The sequence below is a fragment of the Xiphias gladius genome, chromosome 6, assembly GCF_016859285.1.
Source record: "Xiphias gladius isolate SHS-SW01 ecotype Sanya breed wild chromosome 6, ASM1685928v1, whole genome shotgun sequence".
NCBI classification, from domain to species: domain Eukaryota; kingdom Metazoa; phylum Chordata; class Actinopteri; order Istiophoriformes; family Xiphiidae; genus Xiphias; species Xiphias gladius.
The window spans coordinates 30,530,260-30,551,657 of NC_053405.1; the positions used below are offsets into that span (position 1 = coordinate 30,530,260).

Sequence of the window (21,398 nt, forward strand, 5' to 3'; positions counted from 1 at the left end):
ATTTGGAGATTGAACATCAGAATACTGAATGTCCCCGAATAGTCAGAAGGTTGTGATGTGGTAGAAACAACTTCACTCTAACCTCTACTTTGTAGAAAGCACACCACAGCTGTTCTTTATTCTAGCTGAAGCACAAAGTGTCCTTAAAGAACTACTAAGTGAGTAATATTAACCAGTGACTATTGCACGCCGTCCAACTTTACAGACATATAAGAGAAGGGCTATAGCTACAATAAGGTCCCATTGTTAATTTAAAAAAAAGAGAGAGAGAAGCATTGCATGCTATGACATGCAAATTCTATTTCCTTCAAATGATCAAAATAACTTGGACTATGATTGCAGATAAGACTGCTTTTGATTAACCTAGTGATACATGGGCTTTTTGTCATTAAACAGCCTGAGGTTGTGTGCTAACGCTTATAACATTGAGGGAATCCATGTCATGTAGACTTATAAGAGTTAACGTAGTTCAGTGTCATATTTTGCACAACGATGGTAAAATGAAATCACAACCATGGTTGACCAACTTCATCCCTTCCTTTTTACAAGTTTGGTTCTCATCTCTGACTGCTTCTCATTTAAAGCGTTCCTGTGTACGGACTACTATGAGTGGTCAGGCCTACTTTCAGCAGTTAACGGGGCCACCACTGTTGTTTAAGAAAGTTACATAACTCATGTTGTTTTGTTATTGGGGTTTTACTCTCTCACTAAAACCTAAGTCATACACTTAGGTTTTTTAATCTACCCAAAGTAAGACTGTTGGGATTCGGAAGACATATTTAACCGCAACTAGGAGTCACTAGATAACACTTCATTAATTAGCTGACAAGAAACACAGGTGAGAGTCTGGGCATTTTCAATTTGCCACAACATGGCCTTCGCTGTCTGACACTGAGAGAGTTATTTCATGCACTGGGCAGGGATCAGGTAGCATCATATAATTTAAGCAACTTGTTCTGCAGCTGCTGAAAATAATGAGATGGAGTCAGAGCCTCTCTGCATAGCAATTTAAAAGTAGTTAGATGGCAAGTCAAATGAATATAAGAGCAAGGAGCAAACTCCTCATGTCAGCCTCAATGTTTATGATTTGAAAGGTGCAGAGATGTCATTTTAAAGAGAGAGTAATGGTGGGATTCTCCAGAAAGCTACCAGTACACTGGAGCTGGAAGTGGTCATACGTCATAACTACAATCCTATTCTACTAAAAAATGTAAAACTCTAAAGCAATTGTGTGGTAAATAGCAGATTGCAATAAAATCAACTTTAAAGAAAAGGTCAAAAAACGTTAGATTCATGACTGGAATTTGAATCAAGTCCAAGTCATGTGACTTGAGTCTACACCTCTGCCAAATATTTTTTAACTGAACTGTAAGTAAAAAATAGTATGATTGACAAACCTACTTGAACCAGCCCACCCAAGATAAGGTATTCTGCAAATGAAAATGTAACATTGTGATTAAGAGCAAAATGTCAAGTTAAAATGGCCATTCAAGGTAGCATATTACAAAAATATTAGTAATGACAAATGAGGGTTTACTTCAGTAAATTCATTTACATCTATAATTAGTTGGTCTTTGGTGGGAGCTGTTGAAGGGTGGCAGAGTTATTTATTCACCCTCCATAGTCACATTTTCACACTGAACCAGGTAACCTTTCAGTCACAGAGCTAATTCCAGCAGCAGCACTCCCCCTTAACTGACTTCAAATGCCAGTAGATGACATTACTAAAAATGAGAGAGTATTTGAGTGTGGAATGGAATCGATCATTTCTGACTGTAAGGGCAATATATGCAGAGGGAAAGTGACAAGACAGAGATCTTAGATTAACTTCATGCAATTTTTATTCACACAAAAGTGTGCATTTTGATGAGTTGTTGTTAACATTAAGTAAACCAATTTTCCACACAAATATGAAATGACATAAGACAGTAGCATAAGACAGTAGCCTATAGTACTGCTGCTAGTCACATACAATCATAAATTGCCCTTGTTTATTGTTTGTGCAGCTGTCAACAAACTACATATAATGAAAAAAAACAAAACAAATCAGATGCTTTCCTGCAACACGCAGGGCAGAGCAAATTAGGCTGGTGATGTAAATGCAAAAGCATGCCTGAAAATAATGCTGTGAGGGGGAAAAAGAAGTCCAATATCAACTTATAGAGAAATGTGTGCTCTGACTAGAATCCTAAGCATGGGGTTTAGTGCATAGTGAGAAGAAAGAGAAAGCCACCTCCAGAAAATAATTGTGCTGATGTTCATAGAAATTAGCAGTGTGTGAATACTGAAGACAAGAGTGTAGTATTTTGTTATGCCAGGCAGGCAGTGGGAAATGTGTTCCAAATTTAATGTGGTAGTTATAAATAGAAAAAGACACTGTCAACATATCCAAAGATATTATACTACCTCCACATCAGCGGCACAACAACAGGAGAGAGGAGCCAATGAAAAACATGAGGTCAAAGCAAAGTTTCCAATAAATGATTTGGTCATAGTAAACAAGAAAAGTACTTAACTAACGTCTACATGAAGTAGATGAAAAAAACGTATCAGTCTGGGAAAGGTTTAGGGATAAAAACAAAGACTTAAATAAAGAAATAAAATGTATCCAGATACTAGATATTAATATCCTCAAACCCCTACCTCTTGTGATCCGGGGAGCCTTATTTCCTGATTAGAAAGTAATAATTTAGTTTTCTTTTTCTTTTTTATTACATAGTTTCACAAATTAGCCCTTTGCTACTACAGGAACTTAACGACTTAACTTAATGACAGTAACCACGGATATACTCCTGCATTTGCATTTGCATCTACCTGAACAACAAATACTATAACAAAGAAGATTGGTGGAGAACACTTGTTGCACTAACTACCATGTCCAGCAAATATCTCCTTTTGGTCTGCTAGCTGTCAATTCTGTGTATGCCCTGAAAAAAAAAATTTGGTGTTCCTACACAGCCCTGGCTCTGTAAACTGGAAACAAACGAAGTGGCTCGGACTGAGTCACAAACACTATTCCAGCCAGTCAGCGACAGGGTGCTTGTCATGGGACAGGAGGAAAGAAGAAGAGGAGAGATGGAGGAAAGGGGGCTGTGGGAGCGACAGATGGTAAATCTCGCACATTCCAGCGTGCTGAACTCCACAACATAATCGCACTCTGAAGAAGCAGAGATGGCTTAGAAACAGCCAAAGAGGAGAAGGTCAGAAGAGCAAAAACTGAAAAGGAACGGCTATGATCAGTTAAGGGTGAAGAGCCATGTTTAACATCAGTGAGGCTTTCCAACGGTGCACAGACCTCCACGAGTTGAAACGAATAGAGATACATGTGGTTGCTCTGTTTCTTCTTGACAGTTGCGTAAAACATGAGTTTTGCTGTGTTTATCAGAGCCAAGACATCAGTATTGTTTTGTCCTGTTTACTAATGTTTGTGATAGCTAATCAGAACTGGTGAGTTAGCAAGCAGGTACCTATGTCACATTTGTATGTCCGATTACGTTAAGATTACTTGCCCACAGACAGCTTGCTATGTAGCTTGCCAGGATGTGGTGTTTGTGTGATGTTAGCTATAGTAGCAGGAGAGTTGTGATTACCACTCACTAGAGCTAGTGTGCTGGCTATGGGAAAGCATCTCCTCCTCCCTGCATGTTAGCTTTTCAGTAGCAACTTGTAGCGACAGTTTGCTGTCTCATTGTTTTCTCTATATCATGGTATTTGTCAGTACAACATGCGAAGTGCTTTATAGCCATGAAGACCTGAAAACACAAATTTGCTTACACAGTGGGGTTATTTGGATTGATGCATAATTCAAAATGCTATGGTAGGTAACGTTAACTTCCTTGTTAGCTTAGCTAGAAACACATGGTCCTCTTTTCCGTCACTGCATTTTTGTAAAATCTATCCAAACAACTAACTCTCGCTTGTTTTTACTCAATTGTGTTTTGTTTGCATGTCGTTTGTTTCATGAAGTTACATATTATAATTTTTTTTTTTTGCTTCAGCTATGCGAAAGAGTATCCACTTCCATGCCGCTTAAGACACTCTGGAGACAGCAATATTTCTCTTTTGGTTGGCTAGCCCAGTTGTTAATGGCGTTGCCTTGGTGATGCATGTCCATGAATTAGGGGGGTGGAGCTTCTGAAGGAGCACTGAAGGGAGGAGTGTATTTGTTTTGCTGCTGAGTTCAAATATCAGCAGTCTTTCTCCAGAATCACTTGCCCCTCCTTTAAGTGCAACAAACATCAGCAGCATCACAAAGCGTCACATGATTTGACACACAGAACCCACTGGACTGAACAACTCGTACAGACAGAAAAATTCATCAAAGTACAGTAGCTGCACTGTGCTGAGTTTAGCGTATGTTGCGGGTAGCCCTCTTGTTGCACTTTAGGGCTGAGGTTGGGGTCTTTTTAAGGTGAGGGGGAAAAATGAAATTAACTGAGAAAAAGCCATTGATACAACAGTGGTCCTAGCAGTGCCCTGCATTCTCCTTTGGCACATAAACGTTAAAGACAATCTCTAACAACACCAGCGTCACTACAGTTGTCTGTCCCGCAATTGTTTTCTTCACTTGACCTCCGGACAGCGTATAAACATGACATAGCTGGCCCCACTTTTGCCTTTTTAATGGCATGTATCCAAAACATCAGTTTAAAAATTGAGTAGAAAGGCAAGTAAGAACCTGGCACCAATTAAAGTACAGGTTATGGGAAGCCCCTGGCTACAGTTAGTTAGGCTCTATTTCTACTTGTGTAAAACAGCTCCAGGAAAATATACAACTTGGGAAAAAGCTACCTGAAAATGTTTTGGTATCTTCTTATATCCATCTCCTGTTTGTGGGCATTATTTATTTTTATTTTCAGAGTGCTAGGCAGCTACTTGGGGGGGGGGCATGGCTGCTCATTGTTAGGATATGGTTTCAGGAGTCAGAGTATTTATAAATCTTTGAAATTTGCATCACTTGGACTTTCCTAACAATGACTGTGAACAAACAATACCCCTAACAAGCTAATTAAGGTCTGAGACCTTGGAAAAAGCTATCTGAGAGGTCAAATCCCTCTGGGGGCCCAATCTTTTGTAAAGTGCTCCTTTCCCTTTTCACTCTAAAATTATAGAAAAAACAAAAATAATACATTAATCTTGCTTAAAATGTTGAAAAGAATGTTTCATCTTTAACCTTATGCCTTTTGGAGATCAGTTCGTCTTCTACTCGCTTAACTATTCACAGAAACAGAAATTTTGACCAAGGGTGCCCAGAATTTTTCATTCCACTGTAGCTTTGAATATAGCAGTGCAGTGTACATGCAGTTTGTCAATAAATAAATGCTATAAATCCTCAAAACCCAAGCCAAGTTCCTGCGTCTTGCTTGCCACCTACTGATTAAAGTGAAGAGGGCATAGCCCCGAAGTCAGCTGACTTTTGCCATGGAGCAGAGCCTCTGCTATCCTTAACCGGGACCTCTGAAATGATGTTTTGCCTCATTAAGACTGGGCTCTCACAAATAAATGCCTAATTCTAACACTTACCCTAACCTTAACCTAAACCTAATTCTAACCTGAATCCTAAAACCAGGTCTTAACCCTCAAAGAGACCTTTGAAGTTTTGAGGACTAGTCAAGATGACCTCACAATGCCAGAATGTCTTCACGATGGTTTCAAACCAAAATTTGTCCATAGAGCCATAAAAAAACCTGCACGCACGCGCACGCACGCACACACAAAGGCACTCACACACACTCAGGAGGACTGAGCCTTGTTGCAGTGAAAACATGGTGGGCCGGGGGAATGTGATTACCTTTGCCTCCTGTGCCCTGGCCTCCAGGTTTATTGTAGAGGTAGATATCACCGTCAGCCAAGTCACTGCCCAAATGAAAGTAATGCTGCAGACAGAACAGGAGAGCAAATCAGCCCCTGGAAGCTCAAACCACACGTCATGCATTTATTTCATATATCACAATGAGACTTGTCCGAATGATTTTAGTCTCTGCCACAGTTTTACAGAGCCAGGAGTCTCCCATATCTAGGATTTATTTATTTTTAATCCAGATCACTTTAAACAGAACTGTCTGTAACTGTCCTCTATCAGTGTGGGGAGGCCATTTTTGGTTTGCAAGCAGCCGTGACTGATTTTTACAATTCAAAAACTCATTTTAAGTAGTTGAAAACATTGATCAAGTGGCAACAGTTAAAAGGATTATGTCTGAGTTAGAGCTATCACATATCCTCTTGTGATGAGTGATTAGATACCTGTTGAACAAATATGCCACAGATTTTGCAGTGTGTATTTCTTTTCCTGTACGAAACTCTTGGATCTAAAAAAATGGTACATCAAGGTGCCTAATGCCTGGGTAGGGTAGGTATGCTGGTAGGTGGGTGGGTTTATTAGAGACTGCAAGAGCATTAGCTTATAGCTTAGCATAATAAAACCAAAACATATCATTTTTTCATTTTTGTTTATGTATGGATAAAAAATAAGACATAGCAAAGTGAGGTTTAGAGGAGTAGGTGTAATTTTTTAACTTTGGACGGAGCCAACACTTCCCCACGCTTCCAGTCTTTATGCTAAGCTAAGCTAATTGAGACTTGGTGGTACCGCCATACTTGATGCATAGACATCTCATCTAACTCTCATAAGGAAAGTAAGTACAAATTTTCCCAAAATGTCAAACTATTCCTCCTGGTCACCACAACATTTAAAAGAGCAAAACCAATTCATTTTAATAAAGTTGCACACGCTGAGGTGAAGCAAATCCAAATGAATCTTTGACATGTCAACTTTGACATGCAAATCTGTGCTGTTGGCTCAAGGCAAAACTTATTGACAGTGCTAACCTGTACTGGAACAGACATCTGGACAAACTAAAACAGATATCATTTTATATTTATACTTCACTTATCAACTTTATATGGTATAAACTGCTCCACTAAAAAGTCATGGTTAGCAAACAGTTACAAGACAGTATTTAATAGTACAAATGCATCTCTTGAATACTGTTCACAAATGAGAAAGTTAGCGAGGTGGCAAGCTACCTTGGAGAGGTATTGTGTCTGACTAGTGTTAGCATGTTCCCAGCATGTTAGCTTGCTCAGCTCACTACCTACAGTAGTTCATAAACTAATCCTGCGCAAAGTCACTACGTCACCAAGCTTCTAGTTCTTTCTCACGAACACACGAATTTCACTCTACCATGGTCTCTTTTTTTTATATTAAGTTTTTGGCTGGAAATAAGGACAGAGAAAGAGGGGTATGACACACGACTGGCTGTGAGTCGAACGATGAACGTTGCCGTTATGTTACATGTGACTTAAGCATCGGGCTACGGGTCTATTTGACTTGACACTGTATGACAACCACTTTCAAAACAACTATTTATGAGCTGCTTGCTACACATTTTTTAGCAATATTTCTAAAAATTAATAAATAAATTCAAATCGGAAATTTAAAGACATAGGGGATTAAATTATTTTCTTTTTAGATTTTTTGGAACTGGCCATCATTCCTATCAGTAATAAAGCCATTGTATTTATCAAGTTAGCTCATATGTGGGATCTAAGTACAATCACTAAAGAGAAGTCTAACCAGACAAGAAACATGAGAAAAAACCGAGGATCAGACAGATTGTAAAAAGCCGGCAATTTAGTCACATACTTGTAAACACCCATCACAGTTTAGAAACTCATGTCCTGTTTTAACATACTGTAATTACTATAGTTGTGTGCACACAGTTTTCCTGTGCAATGTTGGATTATTAGCATCAAATTGGGTGAGTTCGCTCTCTACTTCACCTCCAAGTTAATTGGGTTTGATCACTTGGCTAAACTGTTGGTTTGTTTACAACCTGTCCGATTATTTGACTGCTTGTGTCTCTTGCCCCTTCAGACTTTATTGTAGAAATGTCACAGTGTTCCCAGATCTCTGCAATTACTTTGGCGAGTACAAATTAATAAGAAGTGACAGATTTCAAAATAAGAACTAAATTGCAATTAAGCAGAATTTTCTTCTTAGGTCTTCCAGTGGGTTCTGGCCTCTATCTCTTCCACAAAGAAAGGTTTGGTATCCAGAATTCTATTTCTATTTCTTTCTTCTGTTACATATTCCGACCAAAGTCAGTCTGGATTGTACCTTGAAATGGTGTGCTGTATTGCTGTCGGTGTACTTCGGTACATGCAAGAAGATGAGGAGGTTCTGTCTCAGATAATGAGCCACAGCGGGCAGCCACGGAAGACAGTACTGGGGGAGGCTGAAGTTCATCACCTCAGTGGCTGGAGATCCTGATGGCTGGATGAACTGACCAGACAACATTTGGTGAAGGCTTTTATCCAAAGCAATTTTCAGTAGCATGAGTGCATACAAATGGGAGTAAAACCCTGTTAGTGTAAACAATTTGCTCACAGAAATACACAGGTCCATGTACACAGAACTTACCAACCCCAAAAAAAACATACAGGAAAACATTGCATTTGGAAAATTTAAATATGCTTTTTCCCTAATTATTTCCCCTCTGAAAATTTCAGTTGACAAAAAGAGCAGTTTACCTCCACATCAGCTGGTGTCAGCTTGCAGTTCCTGACAAGCATGACAGTGATGATGTCCAAGGTGGTCTCATCTAAGCGCTTCCGCAGAACCTTAACCAGCTCATCTGTGATCTCTGGACCTAAACAGAAGTAAAAAGAAAAAAAAACCTCCCTGTATCACCCTCATGCTGCAAATACACAAATATTCACATTAAAGAATATGGTTGAATTTAGTGTTTAAAGGCCTAAGTATGCTTCAAATGAAGTGATCATTCGATTGTCCAAGGGCAAGAACCATAAACAGGCAGTCTAACTTGGCCAGGTGTGCAAAGGTGTGAAATTATATGTTTTGAACTTAAGTACGGAGTCTAGTCACATGACAATAGGTGGAACACTAGTAAGCAGACCTTGTGTTAAGATTTTTTTTTTCAGACTTTTGATTCTGGTTTATTAGGTCAAAAACTCTCAAGTTTATCTTTGCAATGCTTTTATTGTGGCTCATCAACAGAATGTAGAAATTTGTCTATTATATTAAAATACAATTTGTAGGACAGATGCAGAAAAAGCAAGTGAGCAGCAAAGGTGATATTCTTGTGCGCACATCAGGCCAAAGGTAAGTCACTTTTTGGCCTTCTGAGCAACTTTTCCAAAGAGTTCTGCAGGTCAAGATGAGTCCTTACGTGTAAACACAGTAACACAAAAACTATTTCCCTTTTTAATTATTTTTTTAGAAATTTATGAAAAATCTTAACTCAAGTTCTACTTCCTAGTATTTAAGGAGCTTTCAACTACATCTCACAGGCTTCCTCAAAAGCATGTGAAGATAACTCAGTTGTCATCACATGACCTAAACGTTATGAAAAAATTCCATCTTCTGAAATAGACCATGGGATGTGCTTGAAAGCTCTGGGAAAAAGGTAATTCAGTTAATTACTTTTTTCCCCTCTTAAGTCAAGAATGAACTTTCATGCTCAATTAGGAAAAAATATTCTGCTCACCACTGTGTTGTACAGTGAAATTGTGAATTTGACAATTTTTCACATAAATGGTTTATTAATGCTTCAGAGGGTTAAAATATTAAGTGCTGTGTATTCTTCTAACTTCTATATTTTCCTCTGCTGATTAAAGAGACCTTGGTGGTTTACTTTACAAAAACACACATGTACACACGTCAAAGAGGGTTTCAATATAGCTATCCAGTGATAGCTGAAAAATGGTGGTGAGTTCAAACTATAGTGAGTGGAAGGAGCAAAGGAAGGATTTGAATGAGCCGTGTTTTTGAGAAACCACTGCTGTAATCCTAGCCTGTCTAAGACATGGAAATACTCCCAGTACAACAGTGCCATCAAGACATCCACTGGAGGAACAGCATCCTGCTGCGACAAATCTTTACACCAGGGGTACTCAATGTCTTTTTATTTAATCCCCAGATATGAGTTTTGTTTTGGGTTGAGGTCTGGACTGATGGCAGCAAAATGCAGCAACCTGGGTACAAAAGGTATTACTGCCACACAGACTTACTGGTCCAGGTGTTCACTGGTTACGCAGCTACAGTATGAGGACACAGGTTTAGTGCTGGACTGTAGAAGAGTAAATGTTCTCTGTCCATTCCTCTCTGAATTCTCTGTTGTCATCAGCAACTTCCCTTTTTTTGCAAACGTTGAGTTTGACATCTTGCTACTAGCAACAGTGATAATATTAGCATGTAAGTAATTGACAGTGGCAACTTGCTTTCAATGATATGACACTTCTTGTGATTGGACTGGAGTGAAAGCACACAGAGAAACTGACAAAGCCTTGAAGACTCCCTCAGACCTCCATAATCTATGGAGAGGGCACTTCTTCAAGACTAGGATGAGGGATGGAAGGACCATTTATCCATTCATGTATGAAGTGTCTATTTGTTAACTAAATTATAAACTATATGTAAAGTACTGTGCACACATTTTATGCACTTTCCATGTTTAGATTCATCACATATTATCATCCGGGAGCCGTCTGATCGATCCCAAAATCATTCTGCAGCTGACAACGAGCCCCAACGTACAGCCAGAATCAGGAAGAATAATCTTTAGAGACAAAAAGAACAAGGAGTCCTGCAAGAGATGATCTGGCCCCCACAGAGCCCTGATATCAACATCATGGAGTCAGTCTTGGATTACATGAAGAGACAAAAGACACTGAGATGGCCTAAATCCACAGAAGAACTATGGCTAGTTCTCCAAGATGCTTGGAACAACTTATCTGCCAAATACCAGAAAAACTGTGCAAGTGTACTGAAGAGAACTGATGCTTTTTACAGGCAAAGGGTGGTCACAGTAAATATTGATGTAAATTAGGTTTTTTCTCTTCTGCACTTTGGATAAAGTTAATTGATAAATAAAGACTATTCATGGCATTATTTCTGAAAGCATCCTCACTTTACTTTCAGTGCCTAAAACCTTTATTTGTAACTTGTTACACTGATTTTCTTTGTTCTACTATTTGGTTTGTTGCATTTATTGTTGTTAAATGTCTGTCCCATATTGCACTTTGGTCCACGAGGAAAGACATTTAATTTTCCTGTATGTTGACATATATATGTGTGTATGCAGTATACGTGTAAAAATGACAATTAAAACTAAACTTGAACTTGTTCCAATCATTACATATGCTAGTCATAATTCTTTTTAAAACTAATATAAGTGAGATTTATCAAAAATGTATTGTATTTATGTATATATTTTTGTGAAAATAGGAAAATCTGCAGATGTATTATTGTTTTTGTTTTTTTTAAATAATATTTTTTGTGACATTCTACATTTTCCTGTTGTCAACAAATCCCACTTGCAGACCCAAACCAACAATGAATGGATCCTCCTAACAAGTATTGTGTGTGTATCGAACCCTAATATATCTTATTCCTCTGTGCCATAGAGCTCCATTGTTGTCCAAAACCTATTAAAATTACATAAATGAGCCACACTGTTGCACTGGGTGACATATTCCTTCATTACATTGAACACACACACTGTAGTTTATTTAGACTCACTCCCACATACACCGTCCTGCTGCCCCAAATACTCACTACAGCACCAAATGTGTTCATCCGCTCCTGAAACTCGTCAGCAACAAATTATTACCATTGATGATTGAGCAAGTTTGATAAAAACTACAGCGAGCAAGTTTTTTGTGAGCCTTTGTGTTCTTGAAAATACACATCTTCAGTAACAACCAATTGGCGTGGAGCTGAGAGCCACAGAGTAGGAAGGTAACAAACATACTAACTAACACATTGTTGTTTTCTGTCTGCCTCATATCAAAAATCTAGTGTTGGCTGGGCTGTAATAATAAGTGACATGTGGTCCAATGCATTTCGGATCAGATCTAAGCCTTAACTTGGACTTGAAGAAGCCCAGCTTTCCTTGCTATTGGAAATTAGAATTAATAGGCAATTTAAGCAAATTTATACGGTTTTAGCTCATTCAAGAAGGAACCATGAGGCTGAAAGTGAGCATAATATGAGCACTGGACAGAAACACAGAGAAACCGTTGTCTCCACAGCATACAGTATACACACCCTAGTACGGTTTGTTTGCCCCTGACAGAGAAGAAAGACCATGTGTACAGCGTTATTTCCTATTTATCTCAGCCATTCAAAACGCGAGCACACATAACTAAAATGACTTACATATGACAGACTGTGCACTATTGAATCTAATTTGGTACTAACAGCCCTACTTTACAATGCCTTTTTTCACGAAAAAAGGTCTGGACGAGCAAGTGAAAAATGCCAGTTCTCCAAGTAGACCATCCTACACTCACTGAGAACAGAGGTGTAGCAAAGGATGTTAGCAAAACTATCTCCAACCCTGGCTTGTTTTCCACCCCACTCGTCACCATACTGTCAGTGCAGCGGAGCAGCATCTGTCAGCAGCTCGTGACACTGAAGAGAGCAGAGCACTGCTTCAGGCCTTCATTTGGGTTGACTTCCATCCAGCTCCAAAATGCCTCATCCCATAACACCACAAGCAACACGATAAGCCAAAGGCATTTAGGGAGTTGTTGAGAACTGTTTTGTCACTAATGCATGATATGCCTCACTCTTCTTTTTTCCCTATTCTACAGCCTTAGAGAGCAGGGACTGAGCAATGTTTGTTCTCAGATTATCCACAGATAAAGGGTGACCATGTAAATACCACTGTGAAATGTGAGTTTGTGAATTATTCACATGCAGAGCCACAGTAAATATATATTTGTTTCATCTTCATAATACGTTTTTTATCTACTACTGCCAACACCACAATTTGAGCCGTGTGGCTCAGTGAGACTGTAATGCTAATTGTAAAGAAAGCCAAAATGTATGATGGATCACATGGATCATCATCAGGAAAACCAACAATATTAACATGCTGATGTTAAGTATAGTAATGTTTACCATGTTCCCCATTTAAATTTAGCATGTTAGCATGCTGTGTGAAATCTGAAATATAACTAAAAGGCAAAAAGGCATATATATGCAATTAAGTTTTCTTCAGATAAAATCAGAGTAAGAGTTACTCTAAATTAACCGTTGGCTAAGCAACTGATAATCCAGTTATATTATCAAATGTATTTTAAGAAATCTTAAGTAGTACTGACAAAACTGAGTGCACTTGTCAAAATGTCATGTGGACCCTGTTACAAACATATGTCAGTATCATTGAAAACGTTTGGTCTGTCTGTTGATTGCTCTGCTCTGTGTTTTTAAATCATTAATGGCAGATTGGGTGTTTCCCCATACACATCCAAAACGCCAGGTGTACGAACACTAGATAAAATAAAATTTGGACTCAACAAGCTTCAGCAACTACAGACGAATCTCCATCTTGCTCTTTCTTTGTGGCAAGAAAAAAAAAAACAAAAAAAAACAAAACAAAACACTGCAGCCTCGATCAGGTTCCCAACATTCTTACTGATATGTTGGAAAAACAGGCAGGACCTTCTGGCACAAACCTGAAGTCGAATAATTTACCACTAAAGGTAATCATCCTCAAACACAATAGTATGTGTTGTTGCTATGCCAATGATACTTAATTCTTTACACAAATATATACACACACACACACACACACACACACACACACACACACATACACACACACACACACACATCATATCATAGGTGTTACAATTGAGTCTGATCTAACAAACAACAAAAACAGCATTTTAGGCCTTTTCTTTCTCCTCGAGATACAGAGAAGCTTCTGTATGCTTTTATTACCACTTGTCTCAACTTCTGCAATGTAGTGAAATTGCCCCAAAAAGGCTAGAAATCCATTAAACTTCGGACAGAATGCTGTTGCCAGAGTTTCAACTGGAACAAAGAGCTCATATTTTTCTTGTTCTAAAATCACTCCACTGGCTTCCAGATAGTCTTGGGATAGATTTTAAGATCCCGTTATATGTCTATATATCTATTCATGGCCTTCCCTCATCCACCGACTCTTTATGGCTCATAGCTCACACAAAGATCCAAGTTGAAGCTACCTTCTGCAACACACAATCTTATCTTTATCTTGGAATTGTTATTACTACCTCACAACCAGTTTATCACAAATACATTTGGCTAATTTTAAAATTTTAAATCCTTATTAATCTTTGATATTTCCCAGCCTCTTACCTGCATTTCCCACTCCATGCACCAGCAGCAGGATGTGCTTGTCTACTTGTCCAACTGGCCGAGAGCCCTCCAGAGAAGACCTGGATCCCTGAGGAAAGAGACAACAAAGATGTCAATTTGGCACCAGCACTGACTTCCCAACTAACCTGGATCCAGCATTATTACAAAGACTTGGCATCCTCATGTAACTTGAGAACTTGATCAAATATTCTCGCCAGTACATACCAAAATATACACACACACACACATATATATATATATATATATATATATATATATATATATATATATATATATATATGTGTGTGTGTATGTGTATATATATATATATATATATATATATATATATATATATATGTGTGTGTGTGTGTGTGTATGTATGTGTATATATATATATATATATATATATATTCGTATATATACATACATACACACGTGTATATACATACATATGCACATGTATATACATACATATACGTGTATATAAATATATGTATATAAATATATAAATATATTTTTCAATTTTTGATTTTTTTATAAAGTTTTCACAGCTAAATCAATAACAATTGCTTTTTAAACATTTCAATTCAATTTTTCCAGCGTAATTTATGAGATTCATTCTATTTTGAACCTAATCTTTCATGGTAAAGGGCATAACATTGATCATACTGATATTAAAGTTAAGGATTCATTAGTTTTAATATACACTTAACCAAACACTATCATAACATCTTAGTTGATAAATCAATATAGTGTATTTTCCCCATGTTCTCTAGTGACTGCATATTTCCGGTAGTGACAGTAATGTCTCGGTAGCTACCACAAAATTTTGTTTAGTGTTTTATGTCTTTTTCCCTGTATAAGTTAACCATAGAAATTAACTTTACTGACACATTTTAAGAAGTCAGTAATACTTACTCAAAAGTAGTGGCAAAAACAGTAATAGTCTTAGTCTGATTGTAATTTAATAGACCAATTTCGAGTGGACGTCACAGTTAAATCACTGCAATTGTGGTGGCAGAAAAACAGCGGAAACAAGTGGAAGGAAAAAAGAACAAAAAATGTCATGTGCTGTTGGATGTCAGAAAGGAATACAAAAAAAGATGGCTTTCACTTTTATTGAATACCATCGTCAAAGACACCCATTGAAGCTAAACACAGACGTTTATGGTTGCAAGCAGTTATACAGACAAACTGTACTGATGAAATCTCCACTGTTTATTGCACAGGTAAAATCAATGATGTAGCCAAAAACGATAAATTAGTAACAGCAGCAACCACAAAGCTGGCACTCTCAGTAGGCTGTTTCATAATGGTAACACCATTGACCAACATTAGAAACGTTAGTGTGTAAGCAGAAGTAGCATGTAGACAAACCAAATTGCTCAGACAGTTTAGCTATAACATCACTCAGTATTTATGCAAGCATTTATTGAATGAATGGGGCATATGGAAGTATTACTTCTGTGATATGACATTTACTTCACACTATGACTGAGCAAAAACATATCTAAGCTTAGGGACCATGTAATATCATTGGCATTAAAACGTAATGACTGAGGATGTTTTACAGGGGAGGTATCCATGGCTCCAGAAAGTCCAGATTTTGTTCCCTCATTTTTCAAGTAATCACTTACATGACACTGCTGTCACTTTCTGACAGCAGTTTGGCTCCGCCCACAAATCACGTGATCGATGTTTACAAACACAAAGGTCCATACACTTTTTGTCTAATTCAGCAAATATCTCCTCATGGTAGTAGTAACAGTAGTGACAATTTTAGATCATTATGAGCCTTGCTCAAAGATGGTAGTCAGCACATGGTTAGCTAGCACACTTCTGAACAGTTGTACATATATAAAACTATATTTTCTTTCTTCTTTGATAGTGAGATGAAAATGCGGGCCAACATTTTTTTACATTAAGCTTCATGATTTAATTTTTTTTTTTTTAACTTTACTTTAAAAAAAAAAATCAAAAAGATCTTTTTAAAAACAACAATGGAAAAATTTGCAAAAATTATTTCAGTATCATTTTTATTAGTTGAAATTTAGGATTAGGGTTCGGGAAAGCCACCACCCAATTGAAAGTACCTTATGAATCTTGATTTTATTCATTAATCACAGTTTAAGTCTCAAGCCAATTTGTGTTTTAGTTGTTTGCTTATGAGATTCCACTGTATATCAAACTTCACTTGCCAATATATATTTATTAGTATCATTTACTGATCTTTTTCAGTCAAAATGGGAATATAGCATTTGTTCACTTACCATAAGGTCCTCGGAAAACAACGGCTCTTGACTCCTGAAAAGCCCCATGGAGCGAGCCATATGGAGGTTTCCATCCACATCAGAGTACTTCCCTGTTAGTGAGGTTTCACAAAGTCTAGAAAGATGAGCACAAGGAACAGGTATGGAACTAGGTATGGAGCTGATAATAGTCATGCACTTATGATATTTTGGGAACAATGCCATTTTCTGTCATTTTTATCACTGAGTATCCTTATCTTTCTAGTGCCTCCCTAGTGTTTTCTATCTATTTTACCTCAAAGCCTCTTTCACAAATGTATAAATGTTTCCAAGAACGTACTGGAAAGTTGGTATGCCAAAGAAATAAACTACAACACTTGAGTGAGTGTGAGTAAATAACCAAAACTGAAAAAATCTAAACTGAGCATCAAAGATATCTTACAAGCGAAAGGCAGCATGACACAACTAAAAACAATGTGTCATGTTTGCTCAAAGTAAATGGTCAAATGGTGAACAGTAATTTTACATGGGCTTTCATTTGAATGAATGGGCTTTATACAAGCTTGGCCAGTTGAACTCCTTTAACATACCAGAGGGGTGTTTCATAAAGGACAATGCAGGACAATGCAAAGACAATGTCGGACTCCTTAGTTTTCTCTGGGCCCCTGCCTAATCTAACCAGTGATGCTGTGTACAGCATCATGTCATCATTCAACTGCTGGCTGTCAAGGTTGTGTCTGGCAAACGACGTGCCCTTTGTAGATAATTGGTGGACGTTCTAGGGAAACCTGGTCTGATTAGGAGAGATGGCATACATCCCACGTTGGAGGGAGCAGCTCTCATATCTAGAAATTCGACTGAATTTATTAGTAGACCAATCGAGAGTTTAGACCAGAGTTGCAGTCTTACACAATTCTCTGTGGTTCTATCAAAGCAGTCACCCACTTAAAATCCCGTCGAGATTGTGTCTGCCCATATGACCTATATTAATTAAATTAAAGTAAACAGAAGATGAACTGTCTGTGAACCAAATTAAAATTAAGACAGGATATGGCATTCGAACAAACTGGAAAAATTCTGCTTCCTTTAGGAAGGATGTCTATAATGCCAGAGCAGCTGGATACTCATCTCTAATAGAGGAAAAGAGAAAAAAAACAACCCTAGGTTTCTTTTCAGCACTGTCACCAGGCTGACAGAGAGTCATAGCTCTATCCATCCATGTATTCCTACAGCTCTCAGTAGTTAAAATTTCATGAGCTTCTTTGATGATAAATTTCCAACTATTAGAGACAAAATTCACCACCGCCTGCCCTCAACTGGCACCGATTTATCTGCAAACACAGGAACCTTAGAAACAGATGTAAAACCTAATATATATTTAGACTGTTTTTCTCCCACTCACCTTCACCTATTAACCTAAACGATTTCTTCATCTAAACGATCAACTTGTCTCAGACCCCATCCCCACTAGGCTGCTTAAAAAAGTTTTACCCTTAGGTAGCACTTTGTTATTAGCTATAATCAATATGTCTTTATTAACAGGCTTTGTAATGCAGTTCTTCAAAGTAGCTATAATTAAGCCTCTTCGTAAAAAGCATACTCTTGATCCAAATGTTTTGGTCAACTATAGACCTATATCTAACCTTCCCTTTCTATCTAAGGTCCTTGAAAAAGCTTTCGCCAGCCAGTTGTGTGATTTTTTTACATGATAATAGTTTATTTGAGGATTTTAAGTCAGGATTTACAGTGCATCATAGCACAGAGACAGCACTGGTGAAAGTTACAAATTACCTTCTAACTGCATCAGACAAAGGAGTTGTCTCTGTACTTGTCTTGTTAGATCTTAGTGCTGCATTTGACACCACTGACCATCACATCCTATCACAGAGACTAGAACATTTTATTGGCATTAAAGGAACCACTCAAAGCTAGTTTAAGTCCTATTTATCAGATTGATATCAGTTTGTACACATTAACGATAAATATTGTACTTGGCCCCCAATACCTCGGAAACACATTATATAATCATATAGTTACTTTAGTTGGCATTGTTGTAGCCTCCAGCTCCACCATTAAGAATCGGAGTTATCTTTGATCAGGATATGTCCTCTAATTTACACATAAATCAAACTTCAAGGACGGCCTTTTTTCACCTACATAACATTGCAAAAATCAGGCACACCCTGTCTCAAAAAGATGTAGAAAAACTAGTCCATGCTGTTGTTACTTCTAGGCTGGATTATTGCAACTCATTATCATTAGGCTGTACCAACAAGTCTCTAAAGACTTTCCAGCTGATCCAGAATGCTGCAGCGTGAGTACTGATATGAACTAGGAAAATATATGATATTTCTCCTTGTTTTAGCATCACTGCACTGGCTCCCTGTAAAATCCAGAATAGAATTTAAAAAATCCTCTTCCTCTCCTACAAAGCCCTTAACAAAGAGACACCATCATTTATTAAAGAGCTCATAGTACCCTATTACCCCACTAAAACACTGCTCTCCCAGAACACAGGCTTGCTTGTGGTTCCTAGAGTCTCCAAAAGTAGAACGGGAGGCAGTGCCTTCAGTAATCAGGCTCCTCTACTGTGGAACCTTCTTCCAGTTTGGGTCCAAGAGGCAGACAACCTCTCCATGTTTCAGAGTAGGCTTAATACCTTCCTTTTTGATAAAGCTTACAGTTAGGGGTGGCTCAGGCTTGGCTTGAACCACCCCCTAGTTATGTTGCTATAGACCGGGCAACTTCGCATGATGCAACAAGCTCCTCTCTCCTCCTCTCCCTCTCCATCCATATGCATTCATATCCCATTAATGCTTGTTACTAACTTGGATTCTTCTCTCTCTCATCGTTTTGTGCTTTCTCGTGTCTCTCCTTTCTCCTCCTGTCGCTTTTTGCAGGTATTTCTGCCCCTGGTGCTAGAGAGTCTGGATCTGTGACTGCAAACCATCTACTGCCCCCATGATCCTGCTTCAATTATTATTATCAGTCTTATATTTAGTCTCACTATTATTAGTAGTAGTATTTTTTTATTATTATTAGCCCTATTATTATCATTATTATTATTAGTTAAATTATTAGTCTTATTAGTATACATCTTTATGCGGAACGTGCATTGTGCTATGTTCTCTTTCCTGCTGCCCCACCCCCAAATGGCCGCCCACCATTAGCCAGTTTCTACCTGTTAAAAGGGAGTTTTTCCTTGCCATTGTCACCAAGTGCTTGCTCATGGGGGAATTTTGGGTTTTCTGTAAATATTATAAAGTTTACGGTCTAGACGTGCTCTATATGAGAAGATGACCTCTATTATGATTTGGCACTATATAAATAAAATTGAAATTGGATTGAATTGAACTGAATTGAATTGATCGTAAAAAGCCTGGCTTAAATGGGCTACAAAAAAAAAAAAAAAAAAAAAAAAAAAAACACGATTAAGCTGTTTAGACAATTAGTAAAACAATGGCATAGCCACTATTCCAGATTTTGAGAGCATATTTGCTTGTCTAGTAACCATTGTTTTATAGATTTGGAAAAAGACCTGAGAGATGTTATGTTCCTTATTTCTATGGTGCTCCAGGTATGTGCTGATCAATAGGAAAGGGCTGACTGCCCAAAGGTACTTTTACAATTCCCTCTGGTAGTAGCTCTAGTAGATGAGTGTTAATGTTGTTTAATGAATTCATTGAGCAGAAGGGGCCAGACCATAAAAATTTGTTATACAGTATTAAATATCTGCAAATTGGATCATGTTTTCCTAATTTAAGAAATCATTTTTTGCTAGGATTTGATGCTATGAATTTGACTTTTTATCCAATGTTTGCAAAGCCTGTTTATAGTCTTTCTATTGATTGTAATGTGGTCCTACCTGTCTTTGTCCAGCTGGTGAGACAGCAATTCATGTGAGAGAGAATCATGGAATTGATTTATAACTTTGAGGACTCAATAGCTGTAAATGTGTCTAAAATTTGTCAAATTGAATTTGAATCTGGTAATAACTTTTTTTAACTTACAAGAACAACACTGCATTTAGAGACAAAGCCGCAATGTTTACAGCCGCAAAGAAACCTACTAAATTTATAATATGGAGAATAAATATTACAGCAAAAATTAACCAAACCACTGCCATAAACAAAGCTAAAGAAAACTTTCAGCAGGATGGTGTAGAACAGCAGTGACCTCAGACTCTGAAAAAAGTAGAGATGAACTCAACACCAATATCTGTTTGCTCAGTTTGTTGCAGTGCTCTGCTGTATTTGTATTAGTCGATATCCATTTATTCATTTTGAAGCCACTAAACTTCAAAACGATGTACAAGTGAGGTACAATCCAAGCCACAGTAGATCAAGGAGAAGCTTCTGAGAGTAAGTGTCACAAGAAATAACACACTTTAGTTCTATGCTATTGTAAAGTATTTATACTTTTTTTGTACAACTGACATACTGTAACAGCTTCCTTATAGTGACAATAACTTTAGACTGACTGTATCTCTTGGATGTTTAATATAAGTATGTCGTACTTTCTTTTAATTATATTTAATTAGAGCAAATGATGAAACGGCTACTTCTGCTACAAGTTGAAAGCAATTTAAATATCACGTAAATAAAAATAAAGAAATAAAACAGATGTCCACAGTACAATCTTAGTCAAAACCAATGAAAATCTAGAGGTGTCTGTCAGACTGACAGCAGTCAGCTGATGCATATTGTTGCTGCAGCTGCAGGCATACAGATGCGGTGTCAAGTCTGTTTCCCCGTCGATATGTGATTCCCCTTACCTGTCTCACATACATTCATACAGCGCTCTTTTCTATATAGACTGCGCTTTCTGCACGCAGACACCGATGATACAAATGGAGCAATTTGAGGTTCAGTATCTTTCCCGAGGACACTTCGACATGCGGACTGGAGGAGCTGGGGATCGATCCACTGACCCTCCGGTTAGTGGATGAGCCGCTCTACCTCCTGAGCCACAACCGCTGCTGGGGAGGTTTTTATAAG

General features: G+C 37.9%; 1 protein-coding gene across 11 annotated transcripts in view; it reads right to left on the minus strand.

Annotated features, from left to right (window-relative positions):
- szt2 (SZT2 subunit of KICSTOR complex) overlaps positions 1–21,398 on the minus strand; it is a 144,545-nt gene that overhangs the window by 62,619 nt on the left and 60,528 nt on the right. For all 11 annotated transcript variants that reach the window (XM_040129338.1, XM_040129328.1, XM_040129337.1 and 8 more), the window contains exons 45-49: positions 16,423–16,537; positions 14,153–14,240; positions 8,533–8,651; positions 8,120–8,284; positions 5,792–5,876 (exon numbers count right to left, since the gene is read on the minus strand). In XM_040129338.1, coding sequence (XP_039985272.1) covers positions 5,792–5,876; positions 8,120–8,284; positions 8,533–8,651; positions 14,153–14,240; positions 16,423–16,537 — 572 coding nt within the window. The remainder of the gene's footprint in view (positions 1–5,791; positions 5,877–8,119; positions 8,285–8,532; positions 8,652–14,152; positions 14,241–16,422; positions 16,538–21,398) is intronic.